We start from the raw sequence: 19,991 nt of genomic DNA on the forward strand, positions 1-19,991 counted from the left end.
ACAATATAAACAACTGTGCATGGGCAGATTATGAGTCAATGGGGCCCCTGGGCACAGACATGCAGAAGGCCCCCACCACCTCTCCTACCTGGGAGCAAGACACAGACTTTGGGGTTGTTTTAAATCATTTTTGTTGTTTTTTGGATCTTTGTGTTGATTTTGTATTGTTATTTCTGTCATTTTGTGTCACTTTCAGGTAACTTTGTGTCTTTTTTGGTAATTTTGATTCTTTTTTCTATCATTTTGTATCTCTTTGAGGTGATTTTGTTTCATTTTTTGTTCTTGTGTGTCTCTTTGTGGCAATATCTGTGTCTTTTTTGGTCATTTTGGGTTTATTGTTGCAATTTTATCTCTTTTTTGAGCATTTTGTTTCTCTTTGTGGTCTTTTGGTGTCTCTTTGGTTGTTTGTGTGTTTAATTTGTATCTCTTTGTGATAATGTGGTGATGGTTTTGTCTTATTTTGTTTTTCTCTGAGCTAATTATTTTTTGGTCATTTTGTTTCTCTTTGTGGTCATTTTGAGTCACTCCCCAGTCAGTACATATTTGAGTGACATTTTGCAGATGAAGACCAGGGGGCCCCTGACACTTTAAGCCCCTGGGCCTGTGCCCAGTCAGTAATCCATCCATGACTGTGGGACATGTATTTCCACTGTGGTTTTATTTGTTTATAAAACTACAATTTAGCAATAATACATTGATATTTATACAATAGGTGGCATAGAGTATATAGTACTTTTGAAATCAGCCAAGGCCATTTTACTTGCACTCTGATTCGGTATTAAACTGTCTCTCTCTTTAACTCTCCCTCTCCATCACACACACTTTTACAATGGGCTACCCAGACATCCGCTGGGCAGGGAGGAGGTGTCTCCTAGCAACTGCAGCTAAAGCATTTGGTCAGCCAGCTTTTCTTTTAAAGAGGGGTACACTGGCACAGCACTGTGGTGATCTGATGAACTGACACAGCGGTGGAGATTAATTCAGCAAATGCACGGGGGGGGGGGTCGGAAATAAATACTGTACGCGTAACTCAGGGCTTCAAGAATAGACACTGAGGGATGGACAAATGATATTGTATTTGTATGACTTATGTCTCACTTATTATTCTTGGCAATGAGTGGAGAATGGTGTCGGTGACTACATCGCAGCCCCGTCAAATGAATGCAGCACCGTGAAGCACAGCACTTTATCATGTAAGACATAAATTCCACGGCCAGACAGATTTACATTGATTGAGCGCACTGAGATGAGCGGAACACGCCCCTTTAGGTAATAAAGTGCCACAGTCGATCACCCATCAGACTCTCATCACAGCTGTATCGCTGCCACCCCGGCCTATCAGGCAGGTTTCCCTACAAGCTGTCCAGCAATATGTGGAGCCTGTTTGAGCCTGTGTTTGCAATGTACAACACTAAATATGATGAGAGAAGAGAGAGAGAGAATAAGAGAAAGAGCGCAGCAAGCTTTGGAGGTGGCAGAAATTTGAAGATGTAAGAGTATTGTAAAACACTAAAGCTGGCACCGGGGGCCCTGCTGCTGAGAAACGAGTCACAGGAACAACTTTTTAGCTTTGGTAACTCAAAATCCCATTGACATTTGCAATTAGGGCTTGAAGATATGGAAAAAAAATGTTTTGTTTTGTTGTTTTAACCAAATCATTGTCATCATCAAACCATTGCCTGTTTTTTAATCATTGCATAAATCATATTTTTATAGGAAAGCTTTTCATTTTAATGAAAAATTAAAAACATTTTGTGTCCTTTTGCTCTGTTTTGCCCCAATGCACACTTTTATTTTAGCTCTTAACATTGTTTTATTCATTGTAACTGTATATTTCTCTGTTTTATTCATATGCACTTTGTAACTTTGTTTAGATAAGTGGTGTTATTGTTATTTTATTTTTTTATTAATGTAAAAACGGACTGAGCATCAGCAATGACCTGAGTTCACAATAGCGAGCTAAAAGGATAAATACCATGTGATTGCAATCGCAATAACGCAATAAATTCCATAAAAACGACTAACTAGCAGCAATAAACACAGTAAAAAGGATAAAAAAGTGAAATAGCAACCAAATCTTTCATTAGTGAAAAACATACAGAACAATAACAGAAAAACGTTAAAATGCTGAAAATAAAAAAGTAAAAACAATGAATAATGTCATGTCTGTGAATTAACCAAAGCAGGAGCCCTGTGCAGTAACTATATTATCCACCATACACAGACACATACCTGTCGAATTTCATACCTCGTTTCATATATTTGGTGCAAAAAAAACCTAAAAGCTTATTTACTGACCTCAGTGCTGATCTGAGGAGTTTGAAGGGATAAAGATTCCTGTGAGCGTGTGTGATGAGAAATGGATTTAATTTTTTTTAAAAAGTACCTTCTAATAGAGATCAATGAAAGATTGCACTTAACACAAAAGTTAGCTGAGAAGCTGCAGGCCAACTAAAGTAATAACATCAATCTTTCTACTTATAAAATAAACAACATATTCGTGTTAAAGTTACCAAATAATTTGACAGTGCTCGATAGCTGGATCGAACAAAGACAACAGCTCCACAATCTTCGATAAAGTCTGACAACAACAATATGAAAGAAGTTACTGATTTTGGCTGCACTTGTTTCTTTTCTACATCTGCTTCTCTCAGGGGGTGTGGGTTTTATTTTCACAAAAAGGATTTAATAGAAGTGTTAGCCTATTGAGATTCTGAACAGAGCAGTGTTTTGGGGCCTAATCCAGAATGAAAAAACAACCCTGTGTTTAGAGATCCATTCACAGGAGCCAGAACTCTCTAAACTCTCTCCTTCTCTCTCAGCAGTCCATCTCAAACAGTTTGAGCTTATATGATTTACGTGAGCAGATAAGGGGAGTCACTAGCAGCAGCGGGGCAGACAGTTTGCTCCCGCTGAGCTGGACTGCGGCCCAGTCGGCCGAGGCTCCGCAGTGGGAGAGAGACGTATCACAATTGTCATCCATCAACGTGATCAGCTGGGTCAGCCGCTGCTCAGATGAATGAAATAAAAGCGCTCTCATGCATCTATCTCCTCAACAAACCCCTCAACAAGGCAGACCAGAGATTAGTACCCTTCTCTGGTTGCTAGGGGGTGGGCAATATGGCCCTAAAATAATATCATGATATTTGAGGTTATTATTGTGATGACAATATTCTTAATGATATGACAAAATACTGAAAAATATAAAAGCGATTTTATCATTCATTACAAGAACATACCATTGCAAGAAAATACGTGTTTAGTTTATATGCAAGCAAAAACATAACAGTTTGCCTTTAGATATTCGCTTTAAAAAATATACAAAAAATATCTGTCATTTCTATAGTTTGTAAAAAACAACATTAACCAGTAGTGTATTTGCTCTCAGCCATGCTTGTTGTTTCTGTGCGTAACGGTGTGACGTATTTATGTGCACAAGTAGGAGTATTGCCAATATGATTTCTTTTAATCATATTAAAAATCATACCAGTATTATCCTGAACGATATGATACAGCACACCCCTACTGGTTGGCAGGGGATTTTTTGGCCTCTTTCAGCTCAAATGAAAAAAGGAGACACTGAAAAGTTTAATGACTAAGACGCACCAATTTATCCACCAAACATCGCGATCGGCCAATATTTCCATTGCTGAGTGTTGACAAATAAGATGACATACACAAATGGCGGTGGCCGATGATTTTCTGTTGTGTTGCACTTCGCACTCCGAGAGTGTGATGCAGTGTATAACCGAACAGTATATATATTTCAATAAACGGTCCAGCTCTAAAAATATTAAATCAATGAGCAGCAGCAGATGTTTACATCATTGCCGGCCACAAAAAAAAAATATGCATATATGGTAAACCCTGGAACTGAGCATTAGGCGAGGTAAAAGTTCTCATGATGTGTTCAATGTAATCTTGTCTATTTATATGACTGCCTTATTAATCAGACCTGCAGCCACATCACCATGGTGACGTCTCAGTTCTTCCTATAAAACTTTTGAGAATGACATTAATTAACCTTCTCTGACAAAAACAGAAGTTAATCCTTAGTGTATATTTAGCTTTGGCAGTTTAATGTCATCCTCGAGATCTGTGTTAACTCCGTGACATTTGCTCAAAGGTCATTAATTACGTGGTCCTGCGGGCTGCATGTGAGTTGTTTGTATGCTTGGAATTCACTCCACTGGATCACCGTTCTTGGATTTTGGCGTCTGAGCCGCTTGTCACACTTGTGGCGCCCAGAGGATTTACAAGGCTCGAGAGATCCAATATGTTTTATAGCTCTTTGAAAGAATTACATGCTGTGAATCCTGCTTGTATATAACAGTAGCTGTGTAGCTGTGGTCGTCTTTGACATATATATGATGCCTGGCCTCCCTCCTGAAAGTAGTCATTTATCATCACTAGACCTGTAGTTGCTGTAAAATGCTGATAAACGACCTTTTTTAGTGCATATGGCTATTTCATGTAAACGACAGGAAAAGGCAGGACTAAACCAGAAAAAAATATTATATAGCATGACTGTTGCTTTTAGAGGTTTAAAATCCTCCAAGCTGCATTACAAAAAAAAAGGAGTTTGTCATTGCTTTCCAAAATGACACATGTAAGCCATTTGTGATCCAACACGCCTCCTTTTTTCAAATCCAAAACCGCAGGGTGACAGTAGTAGAAATCATTCATATGATGAAGCAGTTGCAGCTTAGGTTTAGGCAACAAAACTTGAGGTAAGGTTTAGGAAAAGATTAGGGTTTGGGTTGAATTATGTTGGCACGGTTGTTATGTAACTTAAGTCACGTAAAGAATTAACTGATGTTACGTACATGCATAAGTTGAGTACGTTATGTAATTCCTACCAAAGCTGGTGTAAAAATTCTGATAAACGCGACAGTACTTGTTTTTCTCCAGTACCAAACTCAGATGCAGCTCTTTTGGACATGATGAGGCAACATATAAGTGTGTCTCTTGTTTGCCGCTAAATGCCAAAAGAAGGAAAAAGAACGGCACAGAACAACGACAACAAGCAGAAGATGAAGCAAATTACAAAGCACATAAAATCAAATAAAAGGAAAACTGCTCCCGTGCTAAAAAGTTACAAATCTAAATAGAGCTTTAAGTTTGTCTGGACAGACAGATTTTATCCGTCCCCTCTGCTAACAAACAGCTTATCACAGCACTTTGAGCCCACTTTTACTGCAGTGTTTTACAATGCATATGGAGACCTTGAAATGTAGCCAGATAACTAACATTACATCAAGCTCATCATAGCTTTGCATTGGCAGCATGAGAAGAGGTTAGCAGAGACAAGTGCGCCACACCACAGTCCATCACAGTGGAAGTAATACGATATAATTACAGTCTCACTCAGACCAAATCAATATCTGCTGAATGAGAATTAGCTTTAACGAGAAATTTATTGGGTTGCAATGAAACGGACACTGCGGGTTATTTCTGTGTTAATGTTTTCATAAATTCATAAAGGAGTCCTCGGAGGAACACAGTGCATGATGGGAAGATTCCCTACACATACAGGAGCGCTAAAATTAAAATTAGATCCAATTTCAAGTATATTTTCCACAGCAGTGTCAAATCTGTAAGAGAAATATGAAAGCAAAGCCACTTTAATGAAACCATCCGGCCTCAAAGTCCACTTATGGTATTTGTTTTTTTTAAGAGTTTTTAACCAAATCACGCAAATACATGGAGAAATAAATCAGTTAACATGCTGATTACAACTACACCACATGTACATGTACAAACTACAGACAAGATGTTTAAACTGTTAAATGTTTTAACCATAAATGTGTTTAAAAATACATTAGCGCTGAGTAGATGCAGGCTTCCTTCTGCGCAGTGATTCGGTTGGCAGGAGTAGTTCGGTAGAAAGAAAATAGTTCCTATGTCAGACTGCTTACAACAAGGTCTGTGGATTATCTTAAGTAATTTTAAGAGACATTGCTGTTGGGTTTTTCAAATGCATTTTTTTTTGTGCTTTGAGTACCACAAGCCGAATGCCATCTAGTTTCATTATATTTGAGTGAACATCTCTGTGGCCAAAATCTCCAACACTCCGCAACTCATATCCTAAACAATCTAGATTGATGAACAGCCCTACAGGTAAGAGGGAATATAGCATCTTATATTTGGGGGTGGACTGTCTCTTTAATATGCCAATACTATATCTGCAGACTAAATAGGAGAATGACTTAAAGCCACAATGAGGCTCTCAGGATCCGTAGACAAGACGACACCGATCATCTGCAGGGCAACACAGAACCAAACAGTTGATTTTTTCGATGACAAAATGTTGATTATGATGTATTTAGCTTTGCGGGAATGTGTAAAGAACATAGATCTGGTAGGTGTATGAGTGTCATCCTGAGATTCTTCTAATGACGGATGACTGATACAGACTGAAATAACTCAAAACAGCTCAAACATTTAAGTATGACAATTACAGCCATAATTCAGCGTGCCATCCATGACAGCAAAGTGCATTCACAACAAATGAGTGTAGTCAGTGCCAGCCGCTGTGCGGTGAAGGCGATGAATTATTAATTGTTTTCATTATTTCTGATGAACACTGACTAGTGCACTTGAATCACATTTTTCATGCTGATTGTTTAGTGATTTACTGGTGCAGGTCTGCAACATCATTAAGACAAACATTGACATTTTTGATTGTAATAACCCAAATAAGGTCATAGGTGTAATAATGATATATAATCAATCAAATACTAGCCATGTTTATAGAGTATTCTAACTATGACTCTTAGTCGAGTCAGTTATTTCACTGCATTGTGAGACATTTGGGAAATCCAGCTGCCTGATGACTCACGCTCCTCCGTCTGAGTCACCTCTCATCGGATGAGGGTATATCACAGCAGCAACATGACAGAAAGATTTAGATAGAGAATGGCAGCCTTTGAGGTTGAGGCGCAAATAAGAAGCGCTGACTCTAACTGTATCTTCACCTGCTGTCACTACAAAGGAATCAGGATATGTGTTTGAATAAATAAAAGTCATAGCAAAAGCAAGGTGTTATTTCCTCCTAAATGTATTTAATTCGAGGTAATGTCATGCAATTATTTAGATATGTTCAACAAACTTTCGTTTTATTTTTTAAATGTATTTATTTATTTTCAATTTTTTTTTATTGGGGGTTTTACGGCTCAATGAATGCTTCAAAGCGTTTTTTTTTCCTCAGTGGCAGTTTGTGACTCTCAGGTCGGATAATTGATCTCTTAATCCATTCACATCTGATCAAATCAGATCAATCGATGAGAGAAACATCTGTAAGTGAAAGCAAACTTTTAGACCCAGCAAAAGTTTCACTTTCACTGTGTCTGACATTCTGCTATAAGTGCGGTATCCACTGTATATTTCAACAGTGCTCCTAATGCACGGCCCATCTCCAAAAGTAGAACATGTATTCATGGCAGCAGATGTTTTAATCATGGCATACTGCCACAAATACATGAATGTGTGAGAAAACCTGAAACCAGTGGTTGAGGCACAGTAGCTACATCCACTGTTATATACAGTCTGTAGTCAATACTACTCGACTACAAACGGATTACAAACAAGAAACATAAGAGTGCCAACACCAAAATCCTGTCCTGTCACCTACAGATTCTGCAGAATCTATTTATAGAGAGTATCCCACAATGCACCTAAAATAAAGCCTGACATGTCAGCATATAATTCATGGACATACAGTATATACAAAAGCCTTCTCATTGATTTTTGAATAAGTTGACCAATTTCCTTTACCTGTCAGGTAAAGGCCCTTAACTATATCAAACTACTTTGTAGTTTGGCCAGTCTCCACCCAAAAAAGGTAAATTTACAAGAGAATAGAAAGACATTTGTCTGTATAGTTAGAGAGCCTGATAACCACACACCTTGCAGACAGGTATAAATTTCCATCTAGAATCTAAACACCCAGGATGTGTATGTAAGTGGAGAGAAATCCAGAGCACGAAACAGAAAAAAAGAGATTAGAGAAAGAGAGATTTCCTTCTGGGGGCCACTGAGTCAGACAGGGATGATGTATTGTTCTTTTTTCTATTTTTTTTTTAAACTGGGTTCTTTGCTTCTTGGTTTCTGGACAGTGGGGGACGGTATCACCACGCTACAGAGCCGGTGGTGTTTATTTACACTTCAGATACGGGGAAGACCTCAAAATCCCAAAGAAGGCTTTGAATCGCAGCCTCTCTTGTTTGTTTACACAAAGAAGCCATGGCGTTAAATCTGCGGTGAAGCACGCCCCAAAATGCAACAACATTTTACATTTTTGCCAACTGCTCCTCTGTATGTGTCTCTGTTGGGCAGAGGAGGAAGCTACTTAATTAAACAGCATGCTCCAGTGCTCTGCTGTTACCTGTCGATTGGTTTTGTCTATGCAGTATCACCAAACCCCATCCATCATGTGTCATGCATGTCATCTAATGTAATGATCCTTTTCGCCTCACCCTACACGGTTCAGATTTAAAACATGGTGTAAGGTGAAGTGTGCACATGTGTGTGAGGTGTGTGACAGTCAGAGCAATAAGAGATGAGCTGTCAGGCATGACCTGAATGCTAAAATCAACATCCATGACTGTGCAACATCCCGAGAGCCAATTCAAATCTCACATTAACATTTTGGTGTTTTCCTCGTATTGGATTTTGATTTACTATAGACAGTTTTATAGGGAAAAAACTCCACTGAGACTGACTTTGGCAATTTTAGAAAAAGCACCACTAAAGCATAAAAAGTGTGTCCTGCTTTATCTTGGTACCTGTGTCATTTTAGAAACAGGACTGCATTTAAAATCGATGCAATCCCTCTACACTAAACCGCACTCTTTAATCTTGTGTATCTTAATGTCAGAAGTGACACTTAGATATGTCACTTCTGACATTTCCTGTAAACAGCAGTTGCATCCATCAATATATAATTAATTGACCTGTCCTTTCACGCATCTGCAAATAAAACACCATGTGTTTCTCTATAAAAAATAAATAAATAAACAATATAGCAGCACCTGATGTGTATGTGTGTGAGCATTTTTTTAATAATTATATTTATTTATTTATATTTATAAATAAATGAAGGCTACTCTTAACTTAAAAGATTTTTTACTTAGAATGCAATATAAAGATCTAGGTAAGATACTGCTACTGAACTAAAAAACATATTTTTGCCTTAGACACAAATGTGGTAATTCAGCATCACACCACAGAAAACCTGATGTCCAAACCAACATTTCTTGGTTGCACAGGCCCTTTGCAGCCTGTGCAACCAACTGATTATCCATTTTAAGTATTCAACCACCTTCCTCTCCATGTCTCACTAACTGATCTCCAGTTCACATAGTAATAATAACAGTATTTGCATGTCATAGCGGTGCTCCATGGTTGCAAAATGCAACTAATTAGTCACAGTGGAGTTTTACAAAAGCCAAGCTTTTTGTATGTATCTGTGAGAAGAAAAGAGCCATAGGAGGGAGGGAAAAACAAAACACCTGTATCAGTGTCTTATGCTAAACCCCTCCATTCAGTATCGCTTCCCAGCCTTTCCATGTTTGTTTGGTGCCGTGCATTGTGTAGACGCCCCCTCTGCCACACGGATGACACAAAGTGTTATCAGATGACAAAAATAATATAGCATAATTTGAAACAACAGATGTTTTTTTTATCGCCAGACAATATATTTCCTCATATCAGTTTCACAAGACACCACAAACTTCACGGTAGCTTAGGAAATCAATCTACAACAACCTCTTAAAAACAGCCATGTCAGCCTTCAATTATTTTCACCAGTGAGGGGCCAAGTACTTGTAGGTTATCAGAGGGCCATGGGCCCCCCGGGCCTCTTTTGGGGCGCCACTGACACCACAGCGCGTAACAAGCAGCCTATTTTTAAACCATATAAATTACGCAGCCTGTGCATCTTAAAGCAGCAAAAGAAACATAGAGCACGACCAAAACAGCAACAGAGATGTTTAAAACAAAATGAACTCCACAGCTGCACCCGCAAACACAACGCAAAGGAGAGATTTGCACAATATATAATGCGACGCAGAGACAATACACACAAACAAGTGTGTAGCGTTAGTGCGAGTGTGTTGTTGTACTCACCTGTCAGCGAGCCGCATCCTCCCAGCTTAATATCCACCGAGTCCCTCCGTCCCAGTATAACCAGTCCATTCGGCCACTTTGTTCCAGTATAACCAGTCCACTCTTCCTTTCTGTCCCAGTGTCGTCCTCAAAGTTTGGGAACACGTCGAGCTCCATTAGCATGCTAACGTTTAGCAGCCCGGCCAAGCTCACCTGTGCCGAGGTGCGTTACATTTGGGTCCTTTCTGGGCGGGTGCTCCCTAAAAGTTCAGTGTGTTTCATTTAGGGGCATATTTTGGCGAACAAAAAAAAGTAAAAAAAGTACAGTTTATAACTATTTTTCTTTCATTTATAATCACCTAAAACTAAGAACTGGTGTTTCATTACCTGAGGATGAGCTGTTTATATCAGAGCAGGTCCTCTTCATACTGTTTCTACAGGAGCCTGGAGGGGACAAACTACTGGCACTAGCTAGGGCCATTACATTTTTGCATTTTTTTGAGATTAAGAGTTAGTGATGCTATGAATTAATTACTGCTGGTTTGTTCCCTTTCTTTTTTTGTAACACTATTACTATTACTATGTGTCTTAGTAGTGACTGTTTTTTATTTTATTTTTATATTGTATGGTTTGGTTCAATTAGGTTGATCTGCTCTTTATTTAGAGATTTATTATATATTAATCTATGACTTAACCTTACATCACTGTGGTGTGTTTTCAATTCAGATTTTTTTAAGTTACCTCCACCCCTGGTAGTTTGGTGTGTGTGTGTGTGTGTGTGTGTGTGTGTGTCTTTGTGCATGTCTGTGTTTGAGGGTTAACTAATTCCCAGGACAGCTGCACGCGCGCAGACACACACACACAGCCTACACACACAATATATGTGATAATAGGGCTTGTAATTGGGGGATTCAGGACTTGTTCTGTGAATGCAAATACCTCAGCTGGTTACCAAGGGCAGCGTCTCCATGAGGACAGCGTGGAGGACGACTTTTCTCTCCTTGTTTACCTTGAGTGGGATAATCCATAAGGAGAGGGATGAATAATGATGATGTTTTTATGTTATTATAGATTCCAAACAAGGGTTCAAACATGTTTTCTAGTCCAGGTCCCCAAAGATCCCAATTTAATCAGACAGCCATATGTTCAAGCTGTTGTTAATATTTAACTGTATGATTGATTAACATGTTCATTCATTTTCTCCTGTGGGAAATCATATTCAATCAAAATCCTCTTTTTCCAGTGAAGCTGTCATGTACTTTTACTTCCTCAAATCCCACTTTGACACCCAGTGATTTACAAAATGGAAAAAATCTGGGGGACCTCATTGTGAATGGCTCATGGGAAATGTCAGCTCTTTGTATTCTATGTGAGATGAGCCTACAGGAGTCAGGAGTGAGCGCTTGAGGGTGGTTTGGCCTTCACTTGACTGGGCAGGGATCCTGGGAGGTGAGGTGGAAAACAGCAGAGCGCTGGGCTTGCATCTCTGGGGGCGGCTGTGTGAGCTGCAGGCAGAGTTACCCGCTGAGAGAGGGGCTAAATTCAGAGCCGCTCTGGGATTTCACAGTGTGATGCTCAACATGTCCCAGGGCCTCACCTGGGAGAGATATAGGTAAGAAGTAACTCTGATAGATAATTGATTTCTAATGTGAGATGAGGTCGCCATCTCCTGGGAAAAAAATATAATGCATCCACATTTGAGTATTTAGCAAGTTAGCTCCCTCTGCTGGTATTCACCATATATTTTTTTCTGCCAATTGACTAATCAAACAATTAACTTACTTAACTAACTTACTTACTGCTGCCTTTTAAATTTTCTTTTTTATTTTCTTATTTATAATAATAAATATATAAATCATGTGCAGAAATAATACATAGCCAATGCTTCCCAGTATTAAAACCATCTGCATAATCACCAGAATAAATGCTGGGATTGTACATTTCTACAAACCAGATACAATTTTGTATATTATACCTTTAAACTTAACATTTCTTCACTCTTTGAAAACGTCATAGCTTTTGGCTAAGTTTAGGCACAAAAATCACTTTGTTTTGGGTTGAAAAAGATCATGTTCTGGCTTAAAATACCAGATTTTTGGAACTAGAATCAAGTCTCAGTAAACAGGCAACTGTTTTTTGTGGTACTATAGTGAAAAAGTTGCTTAAAACATGGGGCAGGTTGCTAAAAAACAAACAGTTTTGTGTTTATTGGTCACCATCACTTAGGTGTCTCACCTACTGATGATAGTCAGCTCATATATGTCACTTTATAAGCGTTGCAATAATAAAAATGAAATGTAGACATATAACATATCTGTGGTTTGCAGAAGCATGCAATGCCAACATTTTCATCTGGCAACTGGTAATTCTACACCCACAAAGTTAAACTTTTTTGGCTCGATGCTCCACTGAGCAGCTTACATAGGAATACATGGGGCCTTGCCTCTAAGGCTGTATCCAATTCATTTTATACATCCATGGGGAGGACCCACAAATCCCCAGCTAAAGCCCACACCCTTGGTTGCTCCAGTGCCATTAACCCCTTTAAACCTGAGTAAATTGGTTTGATTTCTTTGAAAAACATGGAGGGAAAAAAAGGTTATGACCAGCTTGGCAAAAATGCCCCACAAACTGTAAGAAATTAGTAAAAGGTTATAAAAAAATACATTCAAAGATTTTAAAAATAAATAAATAAAAAGGAATAGATATCCAGAAAGAGATATTTATAATCATTATAATTATATATTTAAAATTATGTTACAGAATGGAAATGTATACATATATATTTTTTGATTTTTCATCACTTTTTGGGTCATTTTCTTGTTTGATATTGTTTTTTACTTTTCTTTTTGGTTATTTTCAGCTAATTTTCTTGTAGCTTTTTTTTTTTTTTACTAATTTCTTGCTCATTTTTGAGCCATGTATTGTCACTTTGCTCTCTGCATTTTCCCCATGTTTTTGAAAAAAATTCAATATACTCAGGTTTCAAAGGGTTAAACGAAGATATCTCACCATTTAACTTATGCATCTTCTCTTGGGTGTAATATATCCTCTGCAGGATCATAAAAAGTGAAGTAGGTTTCTGCAGTTTGAGGCTGCAATTTGATGCACATGTCCTGGATGGCATGACTGAATGAAATTGTACACACATTTCATATCTTTATGTATAATAAGCAAAAACCTTAACCTAATAAGAAATAACAAAGCTATAAACTCAGAGGTTAATTTGCAGAATGCCAAATGTTTATTGGCTCTACCAGCGTGAAATTCCCACAAACATTTCTGCATCCCTCAGCTTCTTGACCTCTCAGCAAAACAAAAACATCACATCCTGTCAAGCTTAATCCTTGAGCGTCATGAAATACCACAAATAAAATGCCACAGTTTTGCAATATCCTCTATAGCACCACTTTTGGCTTGGATTGCATCCAGATGACGTCTCCTCACATCTGATGCAATTGTTTGCCCTTCATAAATCTTAAACAGGCAGCCTCTTGGTGTGGAGGAATTTTAACAAGCGGAGCTATCGCTGATGAAGTGAACCTGACATCCAAACAGCGGCCAGTCAAGTGGAAATAAAGAAAAACAAGCTAATAGAGCGGCTTCTGTGATCTTCACTCCCGAGCTGTTTGATGTTTGGTCGAAATATTGCACAAACATTTTAGGTTTAGCCGAAGCCATGTGTGCATGAAAGCTGTGAAAAACTGATATGAAAGCTTTGAAGGGGACAAGATGATGTTGTTGCTGAAAACAGCCCTCCTGCAGTCCCTGCAGCTGCCTCTACATCACCCCTGACCCCCTTTCCCCCTCCAAGAGACAGAAAGGCCTCCATCAAGCTGTACACACATGTAAGAGCACATGCACACACAGCACAATGCAGGAAGAGTGTCGAGCCTTTAAACTGCAGTAATTACTTGCTGAAGCTTGGAAGAGAGCTGGCTTTGTTCCCTGCTCAGACTGGGCGGAGTGGTGGGACAGCCAATAAGGGTAGAAAAACATGCGGGTAACTTTGGGTGAGAGGAGGCCATGTTGAGGCTCATGCACATTCACTAAACTGCTGCAAATGTGTGTGTGGAGGGGTTAACAGGAAGCACAAAGAGGACCGTTGATTCCTGTTTTGGGAAGCACTGAAGGAATAGAAGTGGAAAAGATTTGGATACCATAAAAAGAAAGAGGTAAGAACTACATTTCTTAGGATTAATACCATGAAGACTTTAGTGTGGTCAGTTTGAGGTGTGAAATCTGCAGCCACACAGAGAGATGGATGTGAAGAAGGAGAAGGCTGACAAAGAGGAGAAGACAGAAGAGGAGGTGGTGCGCCTCAAGAGAGAGATCGGCCTGCTGCCTGCCGTGTGCTTCATCATCGGCACAGTGGTGGGCAGCGGGATCTTCATCGCACCAAAGGGAGTTCTGATGAACAGTGGCAGCGTGGGGCTCTCTCTGCTGGTGTGGGCGCTGTGTGGGGTCCTATCTTTGTTTGGTAAGATGTCTAATGGTATACTTCATCTCCTCTGTCTTAATAAAACCTTTTAGTAGCTCATTTCTATGTGGTAGTTGAACTGAATTTTATCTTGTTTTCATTTACATGGAATTAAATATATTTAAAAATCTAAATTTTTTTCCTGAACATCTTTTAACTACATGGCTGTTGGGTTTTTAAACACACTTTAGGCCCTAATGTCTTTGTAATGGACAGTTAATGATTGATTGTTTCATATTCACTAAAACTAACTTTGATGACAACTACTGTATCTAAATATAGTATACATATATATATATATATATATATATATATATATATATATATATATATATATATATATATATATATATATATATATATATATATATATATATATATATATAGCATAAGGCCTATATGTATTTAGGCCTTAATTTGCTCTATTTATTTATTATGGTGTATATTGGTTGTGTTGACTACTGTAGCAAACCAAATTACCCTTCGGGAACAATAAAGATTTTTGAATTGAATTGAATCAAATTAAAAGCCTTTAAAGAATTAAAAAAAATATCCATTTAAAAATTCATAATTTCCTTTTTCCCATTCAATGTAGAATAATGACATAAAAATAATTAATCATTGCATTTTGTGGTTATTTTTACTTTTTAAATTTATTTTTGGATAACATCATGTAGTCCAAGTTCACATTTGTTTTAAGCATATAGGTCAATACATTTTTCAATCCATCAATTTGTCAAATTGTTATAGTAATTATTCACTAAAATATGCATATCTATGTGTCCATTTGGCAAGTTTATGAGTTGCATAATATATAATAATAAAACATAAAAACAAATTTACAAAAAAAAAAATTATTATTTTTTTTTTTATGTCTAAGTTTGGCATTTGTCCAGATTGCCCATTTCCAATACAAACAGTGATGAAATACTCTTCACTGCACTTCAAACTCTACATGTCATTTGTTTTTTCATGGTCTGCTCTTTACCATCAGGGGCCCTGTGCTATGCTGAACTGGGCACCAGTTTTACAAAATCAGGGGGCCACTACACTTATCTGCTGGAGACACTGGGACCACTGCCTGCCTTTTTACGACTCTGGGCTGAGTTCTTATTTATCAGGTCGGTTTAGATTCCTTTCATCCAGTTTGTCCTGACTTAAATTAAATTCACACCAAGTAACAAGCATTTTTGTTTCTCTCCAGGCCGTCTGTGGCTTCCTATGTGTCCCTTGCTTTTGGCCGCTATGTGGTGGAGCCGTTCTTTGTGCCCTGCGCTGCTCCGACAGGGCTAATAAAACTTGTCAGCATCCTGGGAGTGAGTGAGTGGTTTTATACGTCATCCTTTCTATCCAATACCATTCTACCAGTGGTGTAATTTACAGGGGAACAGAGCAGCCATGTCTCTTGTTGTGCTGGGTCCCTTCACTATATACAGTCCAAAAAAATGCTTTATTGGAATTTTGTTCTAGTTGTGATTGAAAAGAATTAAAAGAATGTCAAAATTCTGAAAAAAGGAGTTTAAAGTGGTAACAGTATCTGTTATAGTGGAGCTCGGAGTCTCCCTTTTTGAATACTCTTACATATTAATGTAAAAATCTAAATTTTAGTCCTCTTTTTGCACATTTTGCTGTACGCACCACCTCTTTTACTTTTGTGCAAAGTTTCATAATCATAGCATAATAATATATTACCTTAAGTAAAAGTAACTTTTAATAAGGTGTCTATGTGAAATTTCTGCCTATGACAACTTTGTATTTGAATCTATTTTTATAATAAATATATATTTTGACGCTTATATCGCTTTGGGGCATGGGGCAGATATCAGGGCAAATACAGTGCAAATTTGAACAAGATCCAATAAATAGGTGAACAGTTACATGAGTTTAAAACGGTACCACACCATCTGCAGAGTGGTACAATGCTGTACTTTTTCAGCTTATATATATACTGTATACACACACACACACATTATATATATATATATATATATATATATATATATATATATATATATATATATATATATATATATAAGCTACCACCTTTGAAATCAAATTTACGCCCCTGAATTACATTACCTTATACATCCATGGAGTGCAAAATATAGATCCATAAACTTTTATTTTAAAGTTTTTTGGTTTGTTTTTTTTTTGTCTTTGTGTCTGTAGCGTTTGTCGTGGCGATCAACTGCTGGAGTGTGACCATGGCCTCTCGCACTCAGATCACCTTGACTTTCATTAAGACGTTTGCTCTGGTCCTCATCATTATCCCTGGAGTCATCGCACTGGCCAAAGGTGGGAGGATTTAATAGTTTCTCCTAAAGGGTAACAGATTGCTTTGCAGCTGTTTGGCCTGGCAAATGATCATTATTTGATAAAAGCTTCTTTCTTCTGCATCATTTTCTTTCTAGGAAAAACGGAGAATTTCCAGAATGGTTTTGAGGTCGACTCATTAACACTGGATAGGTTGCCGCTAGCCTTCTACAATGGTTTATATGCTTATGGTGGCTGGTAAACAAGCATTTATTGCAGTTTAAATGCCATTTTTATTGTGTTCTCATACATGGAACCTTTAACTGACACTATGACCATATAATAACCAGTATTATTAAGACAACAACAATCAGCTCTGTATGCGTTTGTTGACAGCCTTGTCCTTTTTTTAGGTTTTACTTGAACTTTGTCACAGAAGAAGTCATAAACCCAAACAGGTATTTTACATCTGACATCTGCTCTTCACTCAATCTATTTTAAAAGCCTCATTGCCTTGAATATGCTATCATATCTGTGTGTGTGGCCTGTCTCGTCAGAAACATCCCGCTTGCAATAATCTGCTCCATGGTGACAGTGACGGTCTTTTATGTGCTTGTAAATGTGGCCTACTACACCATGATGACTCCGGCTGAGCTGCTGCTGTCTGACGCTGTGGCTGTGGTCAGTGCTTTATCACATGCAAACGGAAATCTATAAGAAATATGCTCTTTGTGTTTAAATGGCGATCTAATTCCGTGTCTCTGCAGACGTTTGCTAACCGTGCTCTGCAGGGATTGGCGTCTGTGATTCCTTTACTTGTGGCGCTTTCCTGCCTCGGAGCGCTTAACGGTGGCTTCTTTGGGTCACCCAGGTAATCTGGGCACAGAAAGGTTATTATTGCCCTTAATGTGTGCTTTAAATCAGCCAGGAATGACTGCTAAAAGCCTTGTAAGTCTTACTTTTTGTGTTGCAGGATGCTGTTTGTGGGAGCCAGGGAGGGCCACTGGCCCGTGGTTTTTTCTATGATTCACATCCGCAGACACACACCTTTACCTGCTGTGCTGTTACTGGTAAAATTCTTCTCACACACTATAAACTGGAAAAGAAATCTGGCTGTTCAAATTTTTTTTTATCAATGTCATGAATGCATCTCACATTTTGCTTAACCGTTTGAAACTTGAGTAAATTCCTTTTGAAAAGATGGGAGAAGGCAATGAGCAAAAACAGGCAAGAAACTACGGCAGATTTTCCACAAATATGAACTGGAAATAGCAAAAAAAGTGAAAAACAAAAACAAGCAGGAAAACTAAGTGATGTTTTTTTTCCTGGATGTTTTTACCTAGTTTTTGTTTCTTATAATGCTATGGCAAAAAGTCTTTCTGGGCCTGAGGACGTCATATGACTGACCCAGACAGACACTTTTGGCCACTATGTAAAATTTGCTTCAGAGCCTGGTGCACTTCCTCTGGGCTTTTTTAAAATATAAGAAGCCTTTTATATTTGCATATTGTGCATATATTCTCTGTTTTAATTTTTGAGAAAAATGTCAAAAACTGTCCATTTTAAATGCAATACAGTGTAGGGTTCAGCGATTCCGTTTTAAAAGGGGAACCAGTTTTAAATTCTAATTCCTAATGGTACCTACAGCTATGATTTAAAAAAAAAGATGATGAATTGCAAGAATATAAGGTCGTTTATTCTTCACTGCATCACTATATTTCACAGTCACAAGCGAGGCAGACTGTGTTATGGATTTGTCATTAAAGCTGTATTGTCTGTCTCCAGTACCCATTGGTGGTTATGATGTTAATCAGGGGAGAGATCTACCAGCTAATCAACTTTGCCTCGTTTGCTCGCTGGTTTTTCATCGCCTTGGCAACCTTGGGGATGCTCATCCATCGATATCGCTTCCCAAACCACCCAAGACCTTTCAAGGTTAGTGTGCCAAACTGTACAATATTTTCCATTATATTTTACCCTAAACTGATCCTGCACTGCTTTATTTGCCTTTTTTGGTGACCCAAAGGTGCCCCTGGTCATCGCAGTCACCTTCACGGTGGTTTGCTTCTTCATCGTGGGTCTGTCTCTGTACTCAGACCCCTGGAACACAGGGCAAAGCTTTGCTCTCACACTCACCGGGGTCCCAGTTTACTATCTGATCATCCACCGCTATCGCTTACCCAGCAGATGGAGACGCATCTTTAGTAAGTTGCACCAAAATCTGCAAATCTGGTACTTCTTACAGGTTTTTATGGGAAATTGCACTTGATGTTCAGCGTTTATGATTAAACATTTCAATCTTGTTTGGAAAATATGTTGCTCCATCTTGGATATACAGTATGTAGCTTAAAATTACATAACTCTACGTCAGTTCAGAAAATGTATTTTAAATTTAGCTCACTCCACCCCACTGTATACCTTTTTTTCATAAATATGGCAGGAATGAAAAGCTTCTCAACTCTTTCATAATTCTGACTCTCTTCGACATTCTCAGATTACTGCAGCAGGCAGCTACAGATCCTACTAGAAGTGGCTCAGCAAGAAGTGCAGACATACTGAGGACCCCAAAGATCGCTTTCTACTGACAGACTGGAGCTGGATACCACCTTAACAAGTCGCAAATCTTTTTTTGGTTAGAGTTCAAACTTGTGTCTTAACTGCCCATTTTGATAAAGATTTTTAAGACACTTTTTTTGTGGAAATTTGCAACTGTAATGGAAACAAGTGTTGTTTTTGAGTTCTCTTGCAGAATTTTACCTAGACTGCATTAGATTTAGGTAATTTGTGTATGCTGGACATAAGTGCAGTGTTTTTAACAGCCATTGACACTGGAATAAGAGGTGCTGTCCTCTACTGTTATTCTCCCTTAACATCTGAAACTCTTAGAAAGTTAAGTAAGAATCAATAAAGTCATTTTTGAAGAGACAATCTAGTTATGGTTTCAACTTTTATTCAAATATAAATAAAAATAGGCAACCTTGCTATGTAGATTTACATTTGCAGTACACCATAAAGGGGTTTCAACATTGCTGTAGTTTGCGTGATGGCATAGAAACCTTGTTTTAGATTTTCAAATGCAAGCTGAGCGAGGCAAATCAAAGCAGACCTGTGACCAAAATCACAAGGGTGAATAAAAGCCCTTCCCGCTGTC

At 38.3% G+C, this 19,991-nt stretch overlaps 2 protein-coding genes across 4 annotated transcripts in view; one reads left to right on the top strand and one right to left on the bottom strand.

Moving 5' to 3' along the window:
* The window catches only part of ppfia2 (PTPRF interacting protein alpha 2), a 253,750-nt gene extending 243,219 nt beyond the window's left edge, over positions 1-10,531 (bottom strand). Inside the window, exons 1-2 of the mRNA XM_088073032.1 lie at positions 10,495-10,531; positions 10,129-10,367 (exon numbers count right to left, since the gene is read on the bottom strand). Coding sequence (XP_087929158.1) covers positions 10,129-10,145 — 17 coding nt within the window. The 5' untranslated portion in view covers positions 10,146-10,367; positions 10,495-10,531. The remainder of the gene's footprint in view (positions 1-10,128; positions 10,368-10,494) is intronic.
* Positions 10,532-14,042: 3,511 nt separating this feature from the next.
* On the top strand, positions 14,043-19,768 carry LOC121961442 (cystine/glutamate transporter). 3 transcript variants are annotated; one of them, XM_088073071.1, is made up of 13 exons: positions 14,043-14,282; positions 14,335-14,587; positions 15,582-15,708; positions 15,792-15,907; positions 16,757-16,882; positions 16,999-17,098; positions 17,254-17,298; positions 17,398-17,521; positions 17,608-17,711; positions 17,814-17,910; positions 18,626-18,775; positions 18,867-19,044; positions 19,335-19,768. In XM_088073071.1, the coding sequence occupies exons 2-13, from the start codon at positions 14,368-14,370 to the stop codon at positions 19,397-19,399; spliced, it is 1,452 nt and encodes a 483-aa protein (XP_087929197.1). In that variant the 5' UTR covers positions 14,043-14,282; positions 14,335-14,367; the 3' UTR covers positions 19,400-19,768. The 3 variants fall into 3 exon arrangements, with proteins under 3 accessions (XP_087929197.1, XP_087929196.1, XP_087929195.1); XM_088073070.1 differs by having other exon boundaries at positions 14,356-14,587; XM_088073069.1 differs by having other exon boundaries at positions 14,043-14,587.
* Positions 19,769-19,991: the final 223 nt, after the last annotated feature.

Source organism: Plectropomus leopardus, chromosome 22, assembly GCF_026936395.1.
Source record: "Plectropomus leopardus strain MGB_pleo_1.0 chromosome 22, ASM2693639v1, whole genome shotgun sequence".
Taxonomy (NCBI): domain Eukaryota; kingdom Metazoa; phylum Chordata; class Actinopteri; order Perciformes; family Serranidae; genus Plectropomus; species Plectropomus leopardus.

Excerpts from the sequence above, each read along its gene's own strand:
- LOC121961442 (XM_088073069.1), top strand. The coding sequence starts at position 14,368 with ATGGATGTGAAGAAGGAGAAGGCTGACAAAGAGGAGAAGACAGAAGAG. Across the intron at positions 15,709-15,791 it reads GCTGAGTTCTTATTTATCAG|GCCGTCTGTGGCTTCCTATG; the intron begins GTCGGTTTAGAT and ends GTTTCTCTCCAG. Across the intron at positions 17,911-18,625 it reads TACCTGCTGTGCTGTTACTG|TACCCATTGGTGGTTATGAT; the intron begins GTAAAATTCTTC and ends GTCTGTCTCCAG.